This window comes from Oncorhynchus tshawytscha, linkage group LG11, assembly GCF_018296145.1.
Source record: "Oncorhynchus tshawytscha isolate Ot180627B linkage group LG11, Otsh_v2.0, whole genome shotgun sequence".
Classification (NCBI taxonomy): Eukaryota; Metazoa; Chordata; class Actinopteri; order Salmoniformes; family Salmonidae; genus Oncorhynchus; species Oncorhynchus tshawytscha.
In genome coordinates this window covers 18,335,807-18,362,078 of record NC_056439.1, presented here as the reverse complement: position 1 = coordinate 18,362,078, position 26,272 = coordinate 18,335,807, and the positions used below count along the sequence as shown (strand labels likewise).

Sequence of the window (26,272 nt, the reverse complement as noted above, 5' to 3'; positions counted from 1 at the left end):
ATTTGAAAATATCTACATTGGTCAATCCAAAATGTATTTTAAAAGCTGTAATGGGAATGTATTTCTGTTTTACCAAGTTATTTACAGTTTCCATGCCTTTAATTTTCCATGTGGACCAATTTATCTGTGAATTCCGAAACGCTCTCCAAGGATTGTTCCATAAGGGTGTGTTTTTGGGGAGTGATATTGGTTCGTGTAGAACACGTTTCATTTTCTTCCATATTGTTATAGGGTTTCTAACTATGAAGTTAATGTCCTTTGCTTTATCCATTTAAATTTCACACGTAAAAAGATTCTGGGGACGAACATGCGCATCTTCAATATGTGCCCATTGCTCCTCCTTAATGCATTTAACTATATGTCGAAAGTAAAAGCCTTGGGTAGCGAGTTGATACAATTCCAAGTCTGGAAGGTTAAAACCCTCATACTTAGGAAGATGTAAAACGTTCCTTTTAATTCTATGAATGTTATCTGCCCATATAAAGTCTGTTATGACCAAGTATACTTTTTTAAAGAATATATTCAATGGGGTAATTGGTATTACTGAAAATAAAGATAAAAGCTTTGGGAGCCATGCCATTCCGTATGGTTTATTCTACAGTACTGTACGATTTATGGGAAGATTGAATTAGACCTGCTTTTATATTGTTGAGTTAATTTCCAGCAGTTTCCAACACATTTTGCCATGGGGCGGAGAGAATTTTTGTCCAGTTTTAAAGCTAATTTCCTGCAATTCTACACATTTTACCATGACTTATGCCATGATATCTGAGTGATATTAAAGGGGGCCGACATGGGCTAATTGAGTGACTGTGAGTGACTGAAATAACAAAACCAAATTGCTGATGCACAACCAAATTCCGAACTTGCACATTGTGTATTCTACTAATCTATCTCTCAACAGTATGTTGAGACCCTGACTGAGGCCCTAAGTGACAGCTTATGTTGCTTATGCCTGGAGCCGGCCCTGGAAAAGGCCATTCAAGACAGTTATAAGTGTTTTCAGCATCAACAGCCATTATTGATAATTGTATATCTTGTTATTTTGCGTGTTATATTAAACTGAAACATGTTCATGTATTTCCTAGTAAGGGTGTATTTTTTATAAACCCTGTTTGTTTTATGTGTATCAAGTCTGGTAAGACGTTTGCCATTCTATTGCTTATAAGCTTTGTTATTATTTTATTGTCACAACTTATTAAACTTATGCATCTGTAATCAGTCGGAGACCCTCCAGATTTTCTGAATTAATTACAACATTTTCATTGATCGGAAACAACAGTCCTATATTCATTTCATTCACCTGTAAGAAAGCCTGTCCCTTTAAGAGTGACTCACAACATCACAGCTAGCAGTGTTAATGTGTTAATGAGCTCACAGTGTTAATTAGCCTAACTCCCAAGTTCAGCTCACTACCTGTGGCTGTGCAGAGAATCTCCGGTTTTATAACATGTTTTATCCTTCATTGTGAGTGAATGCAAGAACTATACAGTATTTGTTTCCTTATGTTTCCTGACGAAGTTGTCAATGTTTTAGTCATATTTTTGTCATTGTACACAGTGGCGATTTTAGCATGCAAATCTAGGTGGGGCAAACTCCCCAATTTTTTTTGTATGCATGTCAGCAAAGTCACTACACAAGGCAACACTGAACAATACATGAATTTCTCTATAACGGTGACAAACGGAGCCCACAAACTGTGCCCACAAATTGTTAGGGCCTTCATAAAGCTGTCCCAAAAGCAGAGTCCCAACACCTTACTACTGCTACACCTGGCTATCAGCGGAGCCTTGTGTCATGACGTTGCCCTCTTTGGGTACAGCAAGCCCCATCCCCCTCTCCCTGCCTCCCCCTTGCCTCCTTCAACTAGGCTGCTGTGGTCAGAGAGAGGTCGTAAATTCCTGAGGAGAAGACCCTGCCTCATGGCCACACAGTATAAGAGAGAACAAAGGAGAACAAAGGAATTTCTTCCACCTCACAGAACTTGAGGTCCGAAGAAATTTCATGATCCGGAGAAAGTATGAAAGATCGGTGAAGAATCCAGCTACGAACTGGTCCGTTTGTTACAACTTGGGGAAGCTCATGGGAGACGGTGTGGCCACATTACCATAACGCTGTTTATATAATAGCCTTAGATATGAGGTTTACATCTACTTGTTGTATAAGATGAATGAGTGAGTATGATACTGTTTGTAAAATTGTGTAATGTGATTTTGGACTGTTTAATGAAGGAAACTCCAATTCCCTTTTGAGTTGAACTAAATCAGAGGACAGCTCACGAGCCATTAAACGTTTAGACTATCGATACCGACAGAATAAGAACAAGACCTTGATATTAATTACTAGTCTGCAGCTAGGAATTCGGTATCATTGAACGCGAAGAACGACAACCGCCGAAACATACATTATACAACAACATAAATGAATGTCACTCTGAACTAGCCACTATAACCACGACAGAGAGAAAGTGACGGACAATCCTACAAAAGAAACAAACTTTTCAACAGCGATCAAGACGACACACTGAGCGTAAATATATATATTGATTGCAATTGTTCCCGAATGAGTGAGCGTTCATGTGCAAAGGATTAGCATTTCAATTGTTATAATTATCACTCTGTAGTGACTTCTCAGCTGACTCCCCCTTTTGTCCACCAAGCCGCGATGCCAGTTTAGCCCACTAGGGCACATTCCCCTATCATTTCTTGTAACCATATTGACTTTGTTTGTTTATTTATGCATTTCTGTGAATTACTTAATTAGTAATAAATAAATGATTTAAGACAATTGATGTAAGGATGACTCATAGTGAAGACTGGGTTGGTGCAGATAACCAACAATTTACGACATTTGGAATGAGACTAACGTGAGGAAAAATAAGTAATTAATTCATCAGAAGACTATTTGATCAGATATAAAATATCTGAAAAGTTATTTTAGGAAATGATAACTTTGTAATCTGAATATTTTCCTTGGTGCCCCGACTTCCTAGTTAATTACAGTTACATGATTAATCAGTTTAATCGCGTAATACTAATTACAGAGAATCTTTGATAAAAACTAAGTCTTCAATTTAATAATAGTAAAGACACGACACTTGTCTGGCAGCAAAACAGTTCATTCAGCCTCATTTACTGCCTTTAAAAAAACAGCTGATATGGCTGACTCGCTTAAACCAATGTGGTTTCTACTGACACTCGAGATGTACAAACTATGGCATAAGGGGACGACGAGCGGATAAGAGGCAATCCGTAATTCCGATGAAGACATTAATGAGCGAGCTAGGATGGACGTAGTCAATATAACTATTTGTTCAGCATGGACTCCACAGCTTACTACACAACAAGCACTTGGTATTACTTTCCTAGCTACAGTATACAGTATATCACAAAAGTGAGTACACCCCTCACATTTTTGTATATATTTGAGTATATCTTTTCATGTGACAACACTGAAGAAATGACACTTTGCTACAATGTAAAGTAGTGAGTGTACAGCTTGTATAACAGTGTACATTTGCTGTCCCCTCAAAATAACTCAACACACAGCCATTCATGTCTAAACCACTGGCAACAAAAGTGAGTACACCCCTAAGTGAAAATGTCCATATTGGGCCAATTAGCCATTTTCCCTCCCCGGTGTCATGTGACTCGTTAGTGTTACAAGGTCTCAGGTGTGAATGGGGAGCAGGTGTGTTAAATTTGGTGTCATCGCTCTCACACTCCCTCATACTGACTGGTCACTGGAAGTTCAACATGGCACCTCATGGCAAACAAAACTCTCTGAGGATCTGAAAAAAAGAATTGTTGCTCTACATAAAGAAGACCTGGGCTATGAGAAGATTGCGAAGACCCTGAAACTGAGCTGCAGCACGGTGGCCAAGACCATACAGAGGTTTAACTGGACAGGTTCCACTCAGAACAGGCCTCGCCATGGTCGACCAAAGAAGTAGATATAGGTAGATATAACGTCATTTGACTCAATTTTATCTGTGGCCAACGACCTTGAGCCTTCTTGGATGGGCACTTCTAATGTAACTCTATGGCAGCACCCAAGGGGCTTGAATTTTCGAGTACCTCAGCAAAAAATGGTAGAATAAGAGTGAAGACATCAAAACTATGAAATAACACAAATGGAGTCATATAGTAATCAAAAAAGTTAGATTTGAGATTCTTCAAAGTAGCCACTATTTGCCTTCATGACAGCTTTGCACACTCTTGGCATTATCTCAACCATTCATGAGGTAGTCACCTGGAATGCATTTCAATTAACAGGTGTGCCTTCTTGAAAGTTAATTAGTGGAATTTCTTTCCTTCTTAATGCATTTGAGCCAATCAGTTGTATTGTGACAAGGTAGGAGTGGTATACAGAATATATCCCTATTTAGTAAAAGACCAAGTCCATATTATGGCAAGAACAGCTCAAATAAGCAAAGAGAAACTACAGTCCATTATTACTTTAAGACATGAAGGTCAGTCAATATGGAACATTTCAAGAACTTTGAACGGTTCTTCAAGTGCAGTCGTAAAAACCATCAGGCACTATGACGAAACTGGTTCTATTGAGGACTGCCACAGGAAAGGAAGACCCAGAGTTACCTCTGCTGCAGAGGATAAGTCCATTAGAGTTACCAGCCTCAGAAATTGCAGCACAAATAAATGCTTCACAGAGTTCAAGTAACAGACACATTTCAACATCAACTATTCAGAGGAGACTGTGTGAATCGGACCTTCATGGTCAAATTGCTGCAAAGAAACCACTACTAAAGGACACCAATAAGAACAAGAGACTTGCTGGGCCAAGAAACACGAGCAATGGACATTAGACCGGTGGAAATCTGTCCTTTGGTCTGATGAGTCCAAATGTGAGATTTTTTTCCAACCGCCGTGTCTTTGTGAGACGCAAAGTAGGTGAATGGATGATCTCGCATGTGTGGTTCCCACCGTGAAGCATGGAGGAGGTGTGATGATGTGGGGGTACATTGCTGGTGACACTGTCAGTGATTTATTTTGAATTCAAGGCAAACTTACCCAGCATGGCTACCACAGCATTCAGCAGCGATACGCCATCCTATCTGGTTTGCGCTTAGTAGGACTATCATTTGTTTTCAACAGAGCAATGACCCAACACACCTCCAGGCGGTGTAAGGGCTAAGGTATATCTCACTGGTCACCCCCAAAGCCAATTCCTCCTTTGGTCATATTTCCTTCCAGTTCTCTGCTGCCCATGACTGGAACGAATTGCAAAAATCTCTGAAGCTGGAGACTCACATCTCCCTCACTAGCTTTAAGCACCAGCTGTCAGAGCAGCTTACAGATCACTGCACCTGTACATAGCCCATCTGTAAACAGCCCATCTATCTACCTACCTCATCCCCATACTGGTATCTATTTATTTATTATTTTGCTCCTTTGCACCCCAGTATTGTCACACCCTGACCATAGTTTGCTTTGTATGTTTCTATGTTTTGGTTGGTCAGGGTGTGAGCTGAGTGGGCATTCTATGTTACATGTCTAGTTTGTCTATTTCTATGTCTGGCCTGATATGGTTCTCAATCAGAGGCAGGTGTTAGTCATTGTCTCTGATGGGGAACCATATTTAGGTAGCCTGGGTTTCACTGTGTGTTTGTGGGTGATTGTTCCTGTCTCTGTGTTTTGCACCAGATAGGGCTGTTTTGGTTTTCCACGTTTGTTGTTTTTGTAGTGTTCGTGTTTATCCTTTTTGTTATTAAACATGAATCAGTATAATCACGCCGCATTTTGGTCCGCTTCTCCTTCACAACAGGAAAACCGTTACAGAATCACCCACCACAACAGGACCAAGCGGCGTGGTAACAGGCAACAGCAGCAGCAGGAGCAGCGTGACAAGAATTTCTGGACTTGGGAGGAAATCCTCGACGGGAGAGGACCCTGGGCTAAACCAGGGGAGTGTAGCCGCCCCAAGGTGCAGCAAGAGAAGGAATGGACATGGGAGGACGAACTGGACGGTGAAGGACCCTGGGCTCAGCCTGGAGAATATCGCCGCCCCAAAGAAGAACTGGAGGCGGCAAAAGCTGAGAGGCGCAGGTATGAGGAGGTAGCACGGCGAAGCGGATGGAAGCCCGAGAGTCAGCCCCCAAAAAAATGTCTGGGGGGGGGGGCTCACAGGGAGCATGGCGACGCTAGGTAGGAGACCTACGCCAACTTCCTGTGGTTACCGGGGGGCTAGAGAGACCGGGCAGGCACCGTGTTATGCAGTGGTGCGCACGGTGTCCCCAGTGCGGGTGCATAGCCCGGTGTGGTATATTCCAGCTCCGCGTATCGGCCGGGCTAGATTGAGCGTCGAGCCAAATGCCATGAAGCCGGCTCTACGCATCTGGTCCCCAGTGCGTCTCCTTGGGCCGGCTTACATGGCACCAGCCTTGCGCACGGTGTCCCCGGTTCGCCTGCATAGCCCAGTGCGGGCTATTCCACCTCGCCGCACTGGCAGGGCGACCGGGAGCATTCAACCGGGTAAGGTTGGGCAGGCTCGGTGCTCAAGAGCTCCAGTGCGCCTGCACGGTCCGGTCTATCCAGTACCACCTCCACACCCTAGCCCTCCGGTGGCAGCTCCCCGCACCAGGCTTCCTGTGCGTGTCCTCGGCCCAGTACCACCAGTGTCAGCACCACGCATCAGGCCTACAGTGCGCCTCGCCTCTCCAGCGCTGCCAGAGCCTTCCTCCTCACCTGCGCTGCCGGAGTCTCCCGACTGTTCAGCGCTACCAGAGCCTTCCTCCTCTCCTGCGCTGCCGGAGTCTCCCGCCTGTTTAGCGCAGCCAGAGCTGCCAGCCTGCATGGAGCAGCCAGAGCTGTCAGTCTGCATGGAGCAGCCAGAGCTGCCAGTCTGCAAGGAGCTGCCAGTCTGCAAGGAGCTGCCAGAGCTGCCAGTCTGCATGGAGCAGCCAGAGCCGCCAGTCTGCATGGAGCAGCCAGAGCTGCCAGTCTGCAAGGAGCCGCCAGAGCTGCCAGTCTGCATGGAGCAGCCAGAGCCGCCAGTCTGCATGGAGCAGCCAGAGCCGCCAGTCTGCATGGAGCAGCCAGAGCCGCCAGTCTGCATGGAGCAGCCAGAGCCGCCAGTCAGCATGGAGCAGCCAGAGCCGCCAGTCAGCATGGAGCAGCCAGAGCCATCAGTCTGCCAGGATCTGCCAGTCAGCCAGACTCTTCCAGATCCGGCAGTCAGCCAGACTCTTCCAGATCCGCCAGTCAGCCAGACTCTTCCAGATCCGCCAGTCTGCCAGACTCTTCCAGATCCGCCAGTCTGCCAGACTCTTCCAGATCCGCCAGTCTGCCAGACTCTTCCAGATCCGCCAGTCTGCCAGACTCTTCCAGATCCGCCAGTCTGCCAGACTCTTCCAGATGCGCCAGTCTGCCAGACTCTTCCAGATCCGCCAGACTCTTCCAGATCCGCCAGTCAGCCAGACTCTTCCAGATCCGCCAGTCAGCCAGACTCTTCCAGATCCGCCAGTCAGCCAGACTCTTCCAGATCCGCCAGTCAGCCAGGATCTGCCAGAGCCTTCCTCCTCTCCTGTGCTGCCGGAGTCTGAAGAGCCCCTCTGTCCCGAGCTGCCCCTCTGTCCCGAGCTGCCCCTCTGTCCCGAGCTGCCCCTCTGTCCCGAGCTGCCCCTCTGTCCCGAGCTACCCCTCTGTCCCGAGCTGCCCCTCTGTCCCGAGCTGCCCCTCTGTCCCGAGCTGCCCCTCTGTCCCGAGCTGCCCCTCTGTCCCGTGTTATTAAGTAGGGTTGCCGTGGCTAGGAGGTCACGGAAGCGGACAAGGTGGGGGACTAAGACTACGGTGAAGTGGGGGCCACGTCCAGCACCAGAGCCGCCACCGCGGACAGATGCCCACCCAGACCCTCCCCTATAGGTTCAGGTTTTGCGGCCGGAGTCCGCACCTTGGGGTGGGGGGGGGGCTTGTATGTTTGCCATGTATGTTTGCTTTGTATGTTTCTATGTTTTGGTTGGTCAGGGTGTGAGCTGAGTGGGCATTCTATGTATGTTACATGTCTAGTTTGTCTATTTCTATGTCTGGCCTGATATGGTTCTCAATCAGAGGCAGGTGTTAGTCATTGTCTCTGATTGGGAACCATATTTAGGTAGCCTGGGTTTCACTGTGTGTTTGTGGGTGATTGTTCCTGTCTCTGTGTTTTGCACCAGATAGGGCTGTTTTGGTTTTCCACGTTTGTTGTTTTTGTAGTGTTCGTGTTTATCCTTTTTGTTATTAAACATGAATCAGTATAATCACGCCGCATTTTGATCCGCTTCTCCTTCACAACAGGAAAACCGTTACGAGTATCTCTATCTGCACAATCATCTTCTGCTGATCTACCATTCCAGTGTTTAATTGCTATATTATAATTACTTCGCCACCATGGCCTATTTATTTCCTTAACTTACCTCATTTGCACTCACTGTATATAGACTTTTTGTTTTCATTCGTTCTACTGTATTATTTACTGTATGTTTTGTTTAATCCATGTGTAACTCTGTGTTGTTGTATGTGTCGAATTGCTACGCTTTATCTTGACCAGGTCGCAGTTGCAAATGAGAACTTGTTCTCAACTAGCCTACCTGGTTAAATAAAGGTGAAATAAAATAAAAATTTGACCAAGAAGGATAGTGATGGAGTGCTGCATCAGGTGACCTGACCTCCACAATCACCTGACCTCAACCCAATTGAGAAGGTTTGGGATGAGTTGGACAGCAGAGTGAAGGAAAAGCAGCCAACAAGTGCTCAGCATATGTGGGAACTCCTTCAAGACTGTTGGAAAAGCATGCCAGGTGAAGCTGGTTGAGAGAATGCCAAGAGTGTGCAAAGCTGTCATCAAGGCACATTTTATCTTTATTTATTCTTTATTAAATAAAGTGTGGCTACTTTGAAGAATCTAAAATATATTTTGATTTGTTATTCTACAATGTAGAAAATAGTAAAAATAAAGAAAAACCCTTGAATGAGTAGGTGTATCCAAACTTTTGACTGGTACTGTATAAAAACTCTTTGATGTACAATTAAAGGTCAAATACACTGTATTTAAAACAGTCAGCAATAATCTAATGAAATCAGAGCTTTTGAAATTATACCTAGGCTGAATATATGCCGTACACAACCGTAAGACCCACTAATAATTGAATTATTCTTTTGCAATAATCACTGATCTGGCTTTCAGGTCTGTCTATAAAAATGCCCTTTTTGTTACAATTTTAACCAGAACCAAGCATAATGCCCATTCACTAATATTAAAAAAATTAACACCTGTCTTATAAACAATATCTCAAGCATAAGTTCACGTGCTAGTGAGTAGCCGCTAATATTTATATTTCAAGTTTAGCCAACTGGGATCTAGGTATAATTTCACAAGCTCTGAATTCAGCTAACAAGGCAAAACAGTTGTTATGAACACACCCTTCTGTCCGTCTCCAACAGTTTGAACAGCATGCTAGCCTGTCCACTTTGTTCAGATGTTTCAATCAAGTGGCCTACCGTATTTCTCAGAATGAGAGAACGAGTTGCCAGTTCCTTATATAATTGTTTTATGCATATTGCACATTTATAAAACACAGACTAAACAGCTAGTATAGCAATCTTTATTTTACTAAAATGCTGCTAGAGATACGTGGTACCGTAATGTGCGCACGACCAACTGAGCATTCATTTGTCAAAATGAATGTTCACTGGTACATCCATTTTTAGTAGTCTGCTCTTCTCAAAATTGTCGGGGTTGAAACATAAACAGGGTATGGTTCGAAAGGTTAACTTCTCCTCTAATACAGTAAAATAATATAAGGAAGAAGTGATCTCTCATCTTTGTTGTTGTGAGTGGTAGGGAGAGGGGCTTGGGAGAAAGAGGCGAAGCGGGAGGTTTCACTTTCGCCAAAATCTGTCTAAAATCAGCCCAAAACGTTTCTATGCGTTTATTTTGAACCTAAACTCACCACCTGCCTTCTCGCCTTTGGGACAACGACTCCCATTGTTAGGGACATGAGCATCTCGTCATTATACAAATCTCTGGTGTAAATGGGAAGGTGCACGCAGCACCAAACATACAAGAGAGCAAGCAGACATAAATGCTCATAAAAACGAAAAACATTTAAAAAAAAAACTTGATTCTGCGATACAGGCGTTTGGAATATCGAGCAAAAACATAAATTCTATTTAATCAAATGAATTCGATATATGGCCCAGCCCTATCGTAAACCACCTCCAACCTCATTTTAGAGAATTTGGCAGTACATCCAACCGGCCTCACAACTGCAGGCCACGTGTAACCACGCCAGCCCAGGTCCCCCACACCCGACTTCTTCACCTGCGGCATTGTCTGAGACCAGCCACCCGGACAGCTGATGAAACTGAAGAGTATTTCTGTCTGTAATAGCCTTTTTGTGGGGAAAACAGTCTGATTTGCAAGACCTGGCTCCCCAGTGGGTGGGCCAATGCCCCCCCAGGCCCAGCTAGGGTCTAATTAATTGATTTAAATCGACTGATTTCCTTATATGAACTGTAACTCAGTAAAACCTTTGAAATTGTTGTGTGTTGCGTTAATATTTTTGTTCAGTATATTTAATAAATATGATGAAAGGGTTTCTGAAGGAAATACAGCCATTTGGGATTAAAACAACATAGGCTGAGATGCTGGTTCTGGTAAAGAGTGAAATCTCCACTAAACTTGTATAACCGCCCTCCTTCATGGCACTGCCCTTATCTTGCCATGGACTGTCTCTCCACACCCAAACTGCCAACCTTTATCATTCACACTTTCTCACACACGCACAACCCACAAACCTCTTTTTCCTCCTAATCTAACAGACCAACAGGGAAAGGAACGGGAAGGCGAGGGCAATAATGGTGGAAATAAAAACAGTGCCTCAATTAATAAAATGATGTTAATGGAGGTCAGCAGAGGCTAAAGCTCTGTTGGCTGGTCTGGGCCTCAGTCGGAAAAACACTGACTGTGTGACTCAAACAGTCCCAAAATACATAATAAATCAATTAATGAAGTGTCATGTCTGGATCCTCAGGGATCGCTGCACAGCCTGAACAGTCTGCCCTGTCTGCTGTCCATTCAGCACTGCTGTCAAGGGAGCATGTGAGGACAATGTGTTTGTAGCGATCTCTGCTGATGAAGATAGGAAACTGCATCTTAGTGCATCATGGAAGTAATGGAAAATGGGACAACAGTGCCACCTGCTGTCTCATTCATACCAGTACAGGAACGGAGTAATGCATGGTGCAGTAACAATATTTTTTATTTATTTTAATTTTACCTTTATTTAACTAGGCAAGTCAGTTAAGAACAAATTCTTATTTTCAATGACGACCTAGGAACAGTGGGTTAACTGCCTGTACAGCACTCTGACATCACCAACATCTGGAAGAGGAGCCAGCCAATCAAAGACGTCTGCACAGCAGCCAGAGAGCAGCCAAGAAAACAAACAGCATCACGCAGGAACTCCTATTCACAGTTCCCAGTTCCCTACAAAGATACACACGCACATCTGCATGAGTGCATACACACATGCACGCGCACGTGCACACTAACAGTTCATAGTATAAAACAGGTAAACAAGTTGGAAACAACTTTCTTCTAGTTCAATTTGAGAGCCTATTGGCTTGGGTTAGATCTCTGATGAATGCTTGGGTTAGATCTCTGATGAATGCTTGGGTTAGATCTCTGATGAATGCTTGGGTTAGATCTCTGATGAATGCTTGGGTTAGATCTCTGATGAATGCTTGGGTTAGATCTCTGATGAGTCACAGGAAGATGCTGTCTAGTTATAATTACATCACACTGGCAACAACGTTGGTAAAAGTATAGAAGTGCCAGCCTACAGTGGCATATACGTAAGCGCACACACACACACACACACACACACACACACACACACACACACACACACACACACACACACACTGTTACTTAATCTTGAATGTGCAAGTAGACAATAGTATCCCTCTCTACTGTTGCAAAGAGTTACTTCATTTTGAGTGCACTGGTGGTAAAATATATAGAGAGACTTGTGATTGGCTTACCATGGTCATATGACTGCAGACGCTTGGCCTAGTAGTTGAGCTTTCCATATGGAAGGGTGCTTAGTTACATTCGGCAGTTGGTCTATTTTTTCTTTTTTTAGGGGGTCGGAACAGAGTTATAAATAATTTGTACACTGCAGAATCTCAAACAGATATAGCATTTGAGAAAAAGATAATAATTTCAAACCTTGATTGCATTGGGATACACAATCACATATGCCTCACTTCTTAGGTGTGGGGATACTTGGGAACAGATTTCCTAAATTAAAATCACTTTGAGCTCATGTTGTTTTGTTCTCAGGTGACTTTAGGGGCCAAATAAAATCACACACGGGCTGAATTTGGCCCACATACCACCTATTTGGGAACTCTGCCATATGGTATAGATCAGATGTATACCAGGGGAATTCCTCCATGCCTACATTTACATTGAAAACCACCTCATAAAACACGGTAGAGATTCAGTACACCATCAGAGGAAGCACCGTCTTCCTGGAATAGACTCTCTGCTCTGTATAAAAAAACTCTCTCCCTCCTCTCTTTTTCTCCTCTCCCTGGGTTTCTCTCTCCCAGTCTTTCTCTGTTCTCTCTCCCTCTCCTTCTCTCTCTCTGTGTCACTGTCTGTCTGTCTGTCCCCCCCCCCCTCTCTCTCTCTCTGTCTCTCTCTCTCTCTGTCTCTCTCTCTCTAAGGAGACCACCCAGGATCATGTTTTCACAGCAAGCTACATCTCCTTGGACTCAGACATAGGCTATAACACACACCACAGTACTTGAAGGCATGAAGCTGTCCAAACCAGAAAGACTACGGTGTGGATAGTGGATAACTAAGGCCACTATCAAACTGTTTTAAACAGCAACTCCCATAATTATGTTTTACCTAATTTAGTTCAGAATTAGCTGTTATGTGACATCAGTGTTGGCCTACCAGTCCAGGACATGTGTTGCCTAATCATGGTCTTCTATTCTACTCTGTTTTGCTCTTATCCTTTACAAAACAAAGGAGTGATCATACGAGAATTAAACTATACTTTGTCTGATAGTAATTGAAAACACATAGCCTACAATATAGCCTAGTTAAAGACTACAGCATTATCCATCTCTCTCTTCCCTTTGAAGATGACGGGACAATGAAAAGGCTAGTTCAGGGTTATTCAACTCTTACCCTAAGAGATCTGGAGCCTGCTTTTCTCTCCTACCTGATAATTAATTGCACACACCTGGTTTCCCAGGTCTAAATAAGTATCTGATTAGAGGGGAACAATGAAAAAAAGCAGTGGAACTGGCTTCAGTAAGGTTGAGGGGGCTAGACAGAGGGAGATATGAACATACATTTTTAAAGGAACTGGCCACAATCAAAAAAATTTTTTGTTTTTGTAGGCTACTCAAACAGCAACAGTTTAATATTTTATAAATGTTCCCGTTAGTTTTGAAATAACACAGCACTGTTGTGTTGCGTGCAGGTAGGGAGGCGGGGTAGTGAGAGGGCAACGATGGTGAATAGTGCCCCCCTCCCCTCCCCTCCCACTGCAGCCCACTCCTCGTTCGTGCACTGACTTCCAGGGGAAACCGCTTTGTTACGAACTGTATCCACATTTTACGCGGGTTACTCAAGTCCGCCTCAATTAAAAAATACAGCAGGACTACCCGGACGAGTAGGTGTTGGAGAAATAACGCGTACTGTCTCTTTAAGATCTCTTGGCTAGTCTGCTTCGTATTGATCAATCCACCATTTTCCAACACACAGCGGCGGCAGTGGTAACAGCGACGGCTCCTGCGAGAGATAGCCCTACCTGGAGACGCCAGGACCCGGGGCAGTCATGGCAGCGAACATGTACCGGGTTGGAGGTAAGGGGAACACAGCTATGGACAATTTTGTGTCTCGTTCTCCCTGGTTCGTCGCGGGTTTTGCAGCATGGTTTTGTCTTTTTAAATTTGATTTCCTAAAGCTAAAGTGCCTTGTGCTTTCAGTCGGTGATGAAGATGATGGTGACTATGAGGAGGAGGAGGATGGTGATGAAGAGTCTCGTAGGGACCCCGGGTCCCCCCCTCGTTGTTTCTAAACGTCTCGCTGTTGTTGTCACACAAACCAATATGGTCGTCTTCAGAGTTAACATTTTTTTTGTTTCTATTAAAGTAATTTTTCAACGGTTTCGCTTTTAAAAGTAAGTTTGGCTTGCCAGCCGGCTGGCTAGCGCATTAGTTGGCTAACAGGCTATTTGGCTCTGGTGAGAGTTGAGCATTTTGAGGCAGAGCACGGTAACGTTAACTGCTGCCGGTCTCTGAAGTTGTACTTTCAGAGTAATGAAAATACATTACGATGGTGCCTATTGTCTAATCTGTATTTTATATTAGACCGACCTTTTTTTTTGAGCCTATATCAAATGGATCAGCGTTCGCATTTCATAATATGTACCACTTTACAGTAACAATAGCTACCTAGCAAGGTTAGTCTACTCGGGTTCAAGTTGACTTATATTTAGTTTTCAACTCACCTGGCTCGTTCGGTGCATACTGAGGTCCGGTGTCACACTCCCGCCCCCTTGCAATACATTTTAATCATCAAATTGGCAACTGTATCCAGCAGTAGGCTAGTCATGCCACAGGTTTTAAACCAAGCTTCATTCATTGTTAGCTGGTGTGTGAACATGTTTCTGTTCGACCACGACAGTGTGTGTTCAGCAGCACCAGTTGTGGATTGTGATGGATGGGGTCAATGTGACCAGTCCTAGAGGAAACGATGTTTTACTTATTTTTATTGGAACTATTTAACACGGAGGAAACACTACTATATAACAATAGCCTAGCCTAGTCTCTTACTATTACTCATGTCAACTGGCTTCCAGTTGTGTTATGAATCATTTGGTTGTCAGACGAGTTAGACAATCAAGCTAGTGTTCATAAAATATATAGTTTAGGTGGCACTGTACAGAAATGGTGACAGTTTGTCTGTCTGCTTGTGATCATGCTGATTCTGCTGAATAGAGGACCCATTTAATTGTTTTGGAAAGTGGGGAATTTAAGCCACTCATTGCTATGCACACAGTTGGTGCACACAGAGTAGTTTACAGCATATCATTTTAATTGATAGCTGGGGAATGGAACTTTTTGACAGCAGATTCAGTACTGCTGCACACATTTTTTTTAGAAATGATGGACTTTTGATGGAACTGTTTTGACAGTTTCTCAAGAACCTCTGAATAGCCATTCAATCAGTGCCAAGATAGTAAAGGTAAGCCTACATTTTAGAGGGAGAAATTATTTTGAATTGCCATGTCAATCAATAAAATGTATTTTATGAAACCCTTTTTACGTCAGCAGATGTCACAAAGTGCTTTACAGAAACTCAGCCTAAAACCCCAACGAGCAAGCAATGCAGAGGCCGTTCAGCACAGTGGCTAGGAAAAACTCCCTAGAAGGCAGTAACCTAGGAAGAAACCTGGAGAGGAATCAGGCTCCCAAGGGGTGGCCAGTCCTCTTCTGACCTGCTACATTCCCTTTAGGTCCCGTTTGGCCCGACAACCACAGTCGTTGCCTCAGCTCTTTGGTTCAATGTCGAACCACTCATAGCAGTACACTGAAATCTAATAAGGTCCAGGATCAAATGGATGCTTCTCTGGGTAGGTGCCTTGTCCCCTTCTCCAGTCTAGGGCATTGCCTGGCATCTGAGCAAAGCCGGGTTCCCCTCAAAGATAGCTGACACTTAAAAATACAATGCTGTGGACAATGCTGGATCATCAGAGGCAATGAGGAGGACTTCCCTTGTGGCTGAAGCATAGACAAAGCCTGTCACACATACACAGTAGGCTTACTATGACCTAATGTTTTTTGTTTCCACACAGCAGATCACTCTTCTGGGCCCTCAACATTTTACACTTTAAAGTCCATTTAGCCTTATTCCTTCCGATAGATCTCTTATTTGTCTTTGTTTTCTGGAGAGCGAGCCTCTTCTGGAGAGCGAGCCTCTTCTGGAGAGCGAGCCTCTCCTGGCATTTAGGGTCCCTGACCATTTTTACCCTCCAAAACCCAAGGAAAATGATAAAAACAAGGGTCTGTATGGTTGCTTTTGATTTTGGAATCACACAGCATTTTTGTGAACTAACATCATAATATCCTAAACCGATGTGCTGTTTCTGGCATAGGAGGAAAGTTGCTTGATCAGTAGCATCAATCTGGCATTTTCAGCTTATTGTCTTGGCTAACACGCACTGAATGAGCACCAAATTGAAAGCACCACGGCCACTTTCCCTGTAGGTGTGTAAACTCAGGCCCCCTGGGGTCAAAGTTCAGGAGAGGATCCAGGTAGTTGGTTGCTTGGACAAGCTTTACTATTCAGTTGAATTGGCTCTTTGGTGAAATCCCCCCTTCATGGCACTATCACATGGCGTCTTCCTTACAGATGTGATTGGAGCCGAGCTCTGGTAGAGCCATAGATACACTGCATCTCCTTGGAGCCGAGCTCTGGTAGAGCCATAGATACACTGCATCTCTTTGGAGCCGAGCTCTGGTAGAGCCATTGATACACTGCATCTCTTTGGAGCCGAGCTCTGGTAGAGCCATAGATACTGCATCTCCTTGGAGCCGAGCTCTGGTAGAGCCATAGATACACTGCATCTCCTTGGAGCCGAGCTCTGGTAGAGCCATAGATACACTGCATCTCCTTGGAGCCGAGCTCTGGTAGAGCCATAGATACACTGCATCTCCTTGGAGCCGAGCTCTGGTAGAGCCATAGATACACTGCATCTCCTTGGAGCCGAGCTCTGGTAGAGCCATAGATACACTGCATCTCCTTGGAGCCGAGCTCTGGTAGAGCCATAGATACACTGCATCTCCTTGGAGCCGAGCTCTGGTAGAGCCATAGATACACTGCATCTCCTTGGAGCCGAGCTCTGGTAGAGCCATAGATACACTGCATCTCCTTGGAGCCGAGCTCTGGTAGAGCCATAGATGCACAGCATCTCCTTGGAGCCGAACTGTGTTAGACGGCATAGATACACAGCATCTCCTTGGCAGCAGAATTGATACAGGCTCTCTGACAGAGGGCGAACACACCGCTCAGATAGAAGGCATAGCCTCCACCTTTTTCCTAACAGTCACAGACAGTATGGATGATCATGCCAAGTTTGGCCGGTGTTAGGTAAAGAAAATGCAGGGCCTATTCTATCTGAGTGAGATGGATGGACACACTGTCTTTGGGGCTCAGCTACATGCTACGATTGGCTCTGAGGGAATTTGACTGCACTGTGACGTGGCGGGTAGTGATGGCGCATGATTGGCTGAGGCAGGCAGTGGGGGAGGGGTGGGGGTAGCAAACGCGGGCTGTGGGCACATGCAGGCTGATCTGGCAGGAGGGTAGGCGAGGGCTGGCAGAGACAGGCAGGCAGGAAGAGAGACCGACAGAGTGAGCTGGAGAGACGGGCAGGCAGGTTTGCCTGTTCTGTATGTTTTTATTACATTTTTGAGCTCTTTTGAAGGCTGTGGTTGAGCATGTTCAGCGTAACATTCGCTGCATGTTTCCCATTAGTAAACCGCTCAAATTGAGTTGGTTAGTGTACTTGCCACAGGAGTACACACGTGAGTGCATGGCTGAACATTACAGTGCCTCTGGAAAGTATTCAGACCCCTTGACTTTTTCCACATTTTTTTTCGTTAGTCTTATTCTAAAATGTTTTAAATAAATAAAAATCCTCAAATCTACACACAATACCCCATAATGACAAAGAGAAAACGGGTTGTTGTACATTTTTGTTTTTATAAAAAAATATATATATAACAGATCTTATTTACATAAGTATTCAGACCATTTGCTATGAGATTCAAAATTGAGCTCAGGTGCATCCTGTTTCCATTGATCATCCTTGAGATGTTCCTACAACTTGATTTGAGTCCACCTGTGGAAAATTCATTGATTGGACGTGCTTTGGAACGGTCCCAGAGTTGACAGTACATGTCAGAGCAAAAACCAAGCCATGAAGGAATTGTCCGTAGAGCTCCGAGACAGGATTGTGTCGACACAGATCTGGGGAAGGGTACTAAAAATGTCTGCAGCATTGAAGGTCCCCAAGAACACTGGCCTCCATCATTCTTAAATGAAAGAAGTTTGGAACCATCAAATCTAATTGTATTTGTCACATACACATGGTTAGCAGATGTTAATGCGAGTGTAGCGAAATGCTTGTGCTTCTAGTTCTGACAATGCAGTAATAACCAACAAGTAATCTAGCTAACAATTCCAAAACTACTACCTTATAGACACAAGTGTAAGGGGATAAAGAATATGTACATAAAGATATATGAATGAGTGATGGTACAGAGCGGCATAGGCAAGATAAAGTAGATGGTATTGAGTGCAGTATATACATATGAGTATGTAAACAAAGTGGCATAGTTAAAGTGGCTAGTGATACATGTATTACATAAAGATGCAGTAGATATAGAGTACAGTATATACGTATACATATGAGATGAATAATGTAGGGTATGTAAACATTATATTAGGTAGCATTGTTTAAAGTGGCTAGTGATATATTTTACATCATTTCCCATCAATTCCCATTATTAAAGTGGCTGTAGTTGAGTCAGTGTGTTGGCAGCAGCCACTCAATGTTAGTGGTGGCTGTTTAACAGTCTGATGGCCTTGAGATAGAAGCTGTTTTTCAGTCTCTCGGTCCCAGCTTTGATGCACCTGTACTGACCTCGCCTTCTTAATGATAGTGGGGTGAACAGGCAGTGGCTCGGGTGGTTGTTGTCCTTGATGATCTTTATGGCCTTCCTGTGACATCGGGTGGTGGAGGTGTCCTGGAGGGCAGGTAGTTTGCCCCCGGTGATGCGTTGTGCAGACCTCACTACCCTCTGGAGAGCCTTACGGTTGTAGGCGGAGCAGTTGCCGTACCAGGCGGTGATACAGCCCGACAGGATGCTCTCGATTGTGCATCTGTAGAAGTTTGTGAGTGCTTTTGGTGACCAGCTGAATTTCTTCAGCCTCCTGAGGTTGAAGAGGCGCTGCTGCGCCTTCTTCACGATGCTGTCTGTGTGGGTGGACCAATTCAGTTTTTCTGTGATGTGTACACCGAGGAACTTAACTTACTACCCTCTCCACTACTGTTCCATCGATGTGGATAGGGGGGTGTTCCCTCTGCTGTTTCCTGAAGTCCACAATCATCTCCTTAGTTTTGTTGACGTTGAGTGTGAGGTTATTTTTCTGACACCACACTCCGAGGGCCCTCACCTCCTCCCTGTAGGCCGTCTCGTCGTTGTTGGTAATCAAGCCTACCACTGTTGTGTCGTCCGCAAACTTGATGATTGAGTTGGAGGCGTGCGTGACCACGCAGTCGTGGGTGAACAGGGAGTACAGGAGAGGGCTCAGAACGCACCCTTGTGGGGCCCCAGTGTTGAGGATCAGCGGGGTGGAGATGTTGTTGCCTACCCTCACCACCTGGGGGCGGCCCGTCAGGAAGTCCAGTACCCAGTTGCACAGGGCGGGGTCGAGACCCAGGGTCTCGAGCTTTATGACCGGATTGATCACCAAAACTCTTCCTAGTGGTGGCAGAAGGGCCTTGGTCAGGAGGGTGACCAAGAACCCGATGGTCACGCTGACTGAGCTCTAGAGTTAGGCTGTGGAGATGGGAGAATCTTCCAGAAGGACAACCGTCTCTGCAGCACTCCACCAATAAGGCCTTTATGGTAGAGTGGCCAGACGGAAGCCACTTCTCAGTAAAAGGCACATGACAGCCCGTTTGGAGTTTGCCAAAAAGCACCTAAAGACTCTCAGACCATGAGAAACAACACTCTCTCTGGTTGATGAAACCAAGATTGAACTCTTTGGCCTGAATGCCAAGCGTCATGTCTGGTGGAAACCTGGCACCATCCCTACGGTGAAGAATGGTGGTGGCAGCTTCATGCTGTGGGGATGTTTTTCAGCGGCGGGGACTGGGAGACTAGTCAGGATCGAGGAAAAGTTGATTGGCGCAAAGGACAGAGAAATCCATGATGAACCTGCTCAGGACCTCAGAATGGGGCGATGGTTCACCTTCCGACAGGACAACGACCCTAAGCACACTGTCAAGACAATACAGGAGTGGCTTGGGGACAAGTCTCTGAATGTCTGAGTGGCCCAGCCAGAGCTTGGACTTGAACCCGGTCGAACATTTCTGTTGTGCAGCAACGCTCCCAATCCAACCTGACCGCGCTTGAGAGGATTTGGAGAGAAGAATGGGAGAAACTCCCCAAATACGTGTGCCAAGCTTGTAGTCATACCCAAGGAGACTCAATGCTGTAATTGCTGGCAAAGGTGCTTCAACAAAGTACTGAGTAAAGGGAATGAATACTTAAAAATGACCCCCCCCAAAAAAAAAAATAATAATAATAATAATAATAATAATAATCTGTTTGCTATGTACTTGCTATGTATGGGGTATTGTGTGTAGCTTGAGTGGGGGAAAAAAATATTTAATCAATTTAACAAAATGTGGAAAGTCAAGGGGTCTGAACTTTTAAGATTATTGAAATGTAATTTATTTATTACATTGCTCTCTAGCTCTTTGTTTATATGAACTGGGTGGGGGGTGGGGGTGATATACAGTACCAGTCAAAAGTTTGGACACACCTACTCATTCAAGGGCTTTTCTTTATTTTTACCTGCAAAACACCAGTCTCGACATCAACATCGAAGAGGCGATTCTGGCCTTCGAGGCAGAGTTGCAAAGAAAAAGCCATATCTCAGACTGTCCAATCAAAAGACAAGATTAAGATGGGCAAAAGAACACAGACACTGGACATAGGAACTCTGCCTAGAAGGCCAGCATCCCGGAGTCGCCTCTTCACTGTTGACGTTGAGACTGGTGTTTTGCGGGTACTATTTCATGAAGCTCCAAGTTGAGGACTTGTGAGGTGTCTGTTTCTCAAACTAGACTCTAATGTACTTGTCCTCTTGCTCATTTGTGCACCAAGGCCTCCCACTTCTTCCTATTCTACTCTTCTTCCTTCCTATGCCAGTTTGCGCTGTTCCGTGAAGGGAGTAGTACACAGCGTTGTACGAGATCTTCAGTTTCTTGCCAATTTCTCGCATGGAATGGCCTTCATTTCTCAGAACAAGAATAGACTGACGAGTTTCAGAAGAAAGGTCTTTGTTTCTGGCCATTTTGAGCCTGTAATCAAACCCACAGACGCTGATGCTCCAGATACTCAACTAGTCTAAAGAAGGCCAGTTTTATTGCTTCTTTAATCAGAACAACAGTTTTCAGCTGTGCTGACATAATTGCTAAAGGGTTTTCGAATGAGCAATTAGCCTTTTTAAAATGATAAACATGGATTAGCTAACACAACGTGCCATTGGAACACAAGAGTGATGGTTGCTGATTATGGGCCTATGTAGATATTCCATTTCCAGCTACAATAGTCATTTACAACATTCACTATGTCTACACTATTTCTGATCATTTTGATATTTTAATGGCCAATTTTCTTTTATTTCAAAAACATGAATTTCTAAGTGACCCCAAACTTTTGTGTGTTTTATATATATATATATATTAAATAATTCCTAGGAGAACAGAGACCTGTTTAGTCAGATGAGATGAAGAGTTGGACCGGAGAGGATGGGGGTAGACGAGGGGGTGGGGGGTTTAGCTCCAGGCAGCCTATCAAGTGTGGGGTATGATAATCTGACATTAGTCAAGTTGCATGCAGGTTTAAGAGGAAAGGCACGCACTCTACTAAGCCCAGGGCCTGAGGGAGAGTGGAGAGGAGTGACGGAGGACTGCAGAGGGGGGGCTAGTTTTAGAGCAAGGGGAGAGGGAGGGAAAGAGGAGAGGGAGCTAGAAATGCAGTGGACAAATAATGGGAAGAAAATAGTGTTTTGATATACTGTACAAGTTATTGAAGTCCTCCATTGGTCCAGATGGCCAAATCACGCCGCAAGAATACAGTTGACGCTGTCTCTGTTGGCTATACAGAGTAGGCTAACCTTGTTAAGACGCTCTACTGACGTGTTTTCTCTCTCTCTCCCTCCTCCTACTTCTCTTCCCTCCACCCCTTTTCCTCAACAGATTATGTTTATTTTGAAAACTCATCCAGTAACCCACTGCTGATCCGGCGGATAGAAGAGCTCAACAAGGTGAGACGGTGGTGCGTGTGTGTACAGTCTCTCTGGCCATAACTAGGGTTGTGGTGGTCATGAAATTGTCAGCCGGTAGTTGTCACTCAAATAACTGCTGGTCTCACGGTAATTTACCTTTTTTTTTAATGAACATAAACACGTTTTAGCATCTCAGGGCTTCCACACGTAGCCTTCAAGCATGCCACCGATTCGGATCTTTGGAACATGAATCTATTTATTATAGCCGACACCATCACAATAAATCCATGATTTAATTTAGGCTAAAGAAACATTAGGCTACATTATCTCATCATATTTCAGAAGAACAGAAATGGCATATTCTGAGTCTTAAGTTAGGCTCTGATCTAGCTATGCTATATGGCCGTGGGCTGCAGCAGTTCATTTGGCAGGTAAGATTTGCTTCAAATTCCTGTAGCATTACATTATTTTAAAGTAAGGAGAATACAGTTGAACATGGCTCAGTAAAATTGCAAGGATATTTTCCCAGAACTATTTCCAAATATTCTGTGTTGAGAGGTTAATGAAGAAACAGATCCTCGTCTTGCCTAATTTAGTTATTTGTGATACATACTAGTGTTGCATGGTATACCGGTACCACAGTAATATCATGTTACCAAAATGTCATACTTATGATACCAACATTTTAGAATACTTTAGTTCCGTTTTGTATGGTACTACCTCTTTATTTATATAAAATGACATTCTGCCCTGCCCGTTCAAACCTTCCTCTAACCCGGACGATGCTGGGCCAATTTGTGCGTGCCCTATGGGATTCCCGATCACGGCCGTTGTGTTACAGCCCGGGAACAAAACTCGGGTCTAGTGACGCCTCGAGCACGGCAATATGGTGCCTTGGACCGCTGCGCCAGTCTGGGAGACCAGTTGCGCCATGCTGTGTTAGAATGTATTCGCGAAAAAAAAGAATATAGGCTATAGGGATTTGTTACATTGAAGCAGCGCCCAGAGGGAGCAATATTGCTACATTGTATCATTTCATCACCTGTTATAACCAGGAGTACAGGCCCAGTCTCAGCAGACTTTGCAAGTTTACTGACAATGCAGCCTCTGAAAATGGAGCACTGCTTTGCGACAGGCATGTTTACAGCCAAGAAAATGGCTGGTCTCTAGCCTATACGGTTACCAAAATATGACCCATATTACCAGATGCATATTTTACTTTCTATCGAATTTCACGTGCATTTTGTATAGTTTCACAAACTGTGTTGCGGGCCGTTTTTAAACTAATCCTGGCTCGCAAACTATTGCTTTGATAACAAACAACGTTGTTCAGTCATGTCACATACAGTGCCTTGCGAAAGTATTCGGCCCCCTTGAACTTTGCGACCTTTTGCCACATTTCAGGCTTCAAACATAAAGATATAAAACTGTATTTTTTTGTGAAGAATCAACAACAAGTGGGACACAATCATGAAGTGGAACGACATTTATTGGATATTTCAAACTTTTTTAACAAATCAAAAACTGAAAAATTGGGCGTGCAAAATTATTTAGCCCCCTTAAGTTAATACTTTGTAGCGCCACCTTTTGCTGCGATTACAGCTGTAAGTCGCTTGGGGTGTGTCTCTATCAGTTTTGCACATCGAGAGACTGAAATTTTTTCCCATTCCTCCTTGCAAAACAGCTCGAGCTCAGTGAGGTTGGATGGAGAGCATTTGTGAACAGCAGTTTTCAGTTCTTTCCACAGATTCTCGATTGGATTCAGGTCTGGACTTTGACTTGGCCATTCTAACACCTGGATATGTTTATTTTTGAACCATTCCATTGTAGATTTTGCTTTATGTTTTGGATCATTGTCTTGTTGGAAGACAAATCTCCGTCCCAGTCTCAGGTCTTTTGCAGACTCCATCAGGTTTTCTTCCAGAATGGTCCTGTATTTGGCTCCATCCATCTTCCCATCAATTTTAACCATCTTCCCTGTCCCTGCTGAAGAAAAGCAGGCCCAAACCATGATGCTGCCACCGCCATGTTTGACAGTGGGGATGGTGTGTTCAGGGTGATGAGCTGTGTTGCTTTTACGCCAAACATAATGTTTTGCATTGTTGCCAAAAAGTTCAATTTTGGTTTCATCTGACCAGAGCACCTTCTTCCACATGTTTGGTGTGTCTCCCAGGTGGCTTGTGGCAAACTTTAAACGACCCTTTTATGGATATCTTTAAGAAATGGCTTTCTTCTTGCCACTCTTCCATAAAGGCCAGATTTGTGCAATATACGACTGATTGTTGTCCTATGGACAGAGTCTCCCACCTCAGCTGTAGATCTCTGCAGTTCATCCAGAGTGATCATGGGCCTCTTGGCTGCATCTCTGATCAGTCTTCTCCTTGTATGAGCTGAAAGTTTAGAGGGACGGCCAGGTCTTGGTAGATTTGCAGTGGTCTGATACTCCTTCCATTTCAATATTATCGCTTGCACAGTGCTCATTGGGATGTTTAAAGCTTGGGAAATCTTTTTGTATCCAAATCCGGCTTTAAACTTCTTCACAACAGTATCTCGGACATGCCTGGTGTGTTCCTTGTTCTTCATGATGCTCTCTGCGCTTTTAACGGACCTCTGAGACTATCACAGTGCAGGTGCATTTATACGGAGACTTGATTACACACAGGTGGATTGTATTTATCATCATTAGTCATTTAGGTCAACATTGGATCATTCAGAGATCCTCACTGAACTTCTGGAGAGAGTTTGCTGCACTGAAAGTAAAGGGGCTGAATAATTTTGCACGCCCAATTTTTCAGTTTTTGATTTGTTAAAAAAGTTTGAAATATCCAATAAATGTTGTTCCACTTCATGATTGTGTCCCAGTTGTTGTTGATTCTTCACAAAAAAATACAGTTTTATATCTTTATGTTTGAAGCCTGAAATGTGGCAAAAGGTCGCAAGGTTCAAGGGGGCCGAATACTTTCGCAAGGCACTGTAGCTAGCTAACAACCTGGTAATGTAACTTGACAGTAGGTTTAGGCTAATTTGATTGGCACAGGAAGAAAGGAAAAGAGTCTGCTACTCGTGAGATGTGCTTCAAAGGTAGGATTCATATAGGCCTAATATAAGCCTAAACTGTATCACAAATCCTATTTCTTTCTGGTGCTCTTTAAATTTTGTTTGGGGCCTAACGTATTAAAAGTTGGGAGCAGTGTTTGGGAGAGCGAGAATGGTGTGTGTTTAGTATGAGGGAGACGGTGTGGGAAGGAGAGTGTGTGTGGTTTTTAATTGAAGAGTAGAAGGTTTCATGCAGTGTTTTCCCTTACTGACACGCAGATCATTATGCATGTACAGTTGAAGTTGGAAGTTTACATACACTTAGGTTGGAGTCGTTCACTCATTTTTCAACCACTCCACGAATTTCTTGTTAGCAAACTATAGTTTTGGCAAGTCAGTTAGAACATCTACTTTGTGCATGACACAAGTAATTTTTACAACATTTGTTTACAGACAGATTATTTCAGTTATAATTCCCTCTATCACAATTCCAGTGGGTCGGAAGTTTACATTCGCCAAGTTGACTGCCTTTAAACAGCTTGGAAAATTCCAGAAAATGATGTCTTGTTCTGATAAGCTAATTTACATCATTTGAGTCAATTGGAGGTGTACCGGTGGATGTATTTCAAAGCCTACCTTCAAACTCAGTGCCTCTTTGCTTGACATCATGGGGAAATCAAAAGAAATCAGCCAAGACCTCAGAAACAAACACCTCCACAAGTCTGGATCATCCTTGGGTGCAATTTCCAAACGCCTGAAGGTACCACGTTTATCTGTACAAACAATAGTGGGACCACACAGCCATCATACCACTCAGGAAGGAGAGGCGTTCTGTCTCCTAGAGATGAACGTACATTGGTGCATAAAGTGCAAATCAATCCCAGAACAGCAGCAAAGGAACTTGTGGAGATGCTGGAGGAAACGGGTACACAAGTATCACATATCCACAGTAAAACAAGTACTATATCGACACAACCTGAAAGGCCTCTCGGCAAGGAAGAAGCCACTGCTCCAAAACCGCCATAAAAAAGCCAGACTATGGTTTGCAACTGCACATGGGGACAAAGATTGTACTTTTGGAGAAATATCCTCTGGTCTGATGAAATAGAACTGTTTGGCCTTA

At 44.1% G+C, this 26,272-nt stretch overlaps 1 protein-coding gene across 3 annotated transcripts in view; it reads left to right on the top strand.

The window, feature by feature from the left end:
• The first annotated feature begins 13,527 nt into the window (after positions 1 to 13,527).
• mta1 (metastasis associated 1) overlaps positions 13,528 to 26,272 on the top strand; it is a 51,633-nt gene continuing 38,888 nt past the window's right edge. Inside the window, exons 1-4 of one of the 3 annotated variants that reach the window (XR_006084537.1) lie at positions 13,528 to 13,693; positions 13,786 to 13,886; positions 14,010 to 14,051; positions 22,085 to 22,152. Coding sequence is in view for 1 of the 3 variants with exons in the window: in XM_042329862.1 (XP_042185796.1) it covers positions 13,859 to 13,886; positions 14,010 to 14,051; positions 22,085 to 22,152 (138 nt within the window). In the remaining 2 variants the exon portion in view is untranslated. The remainder of the gene's footprint in view (positions 13,694 to 13,785; positions 13,887 to 14,009; positions 14,052 to 22,084; positions 22,153 to 26,272) is intronic. The other 2 variants (XM_042329862.1, XR_006084538.1) reach the window with 2 other exon arrangements.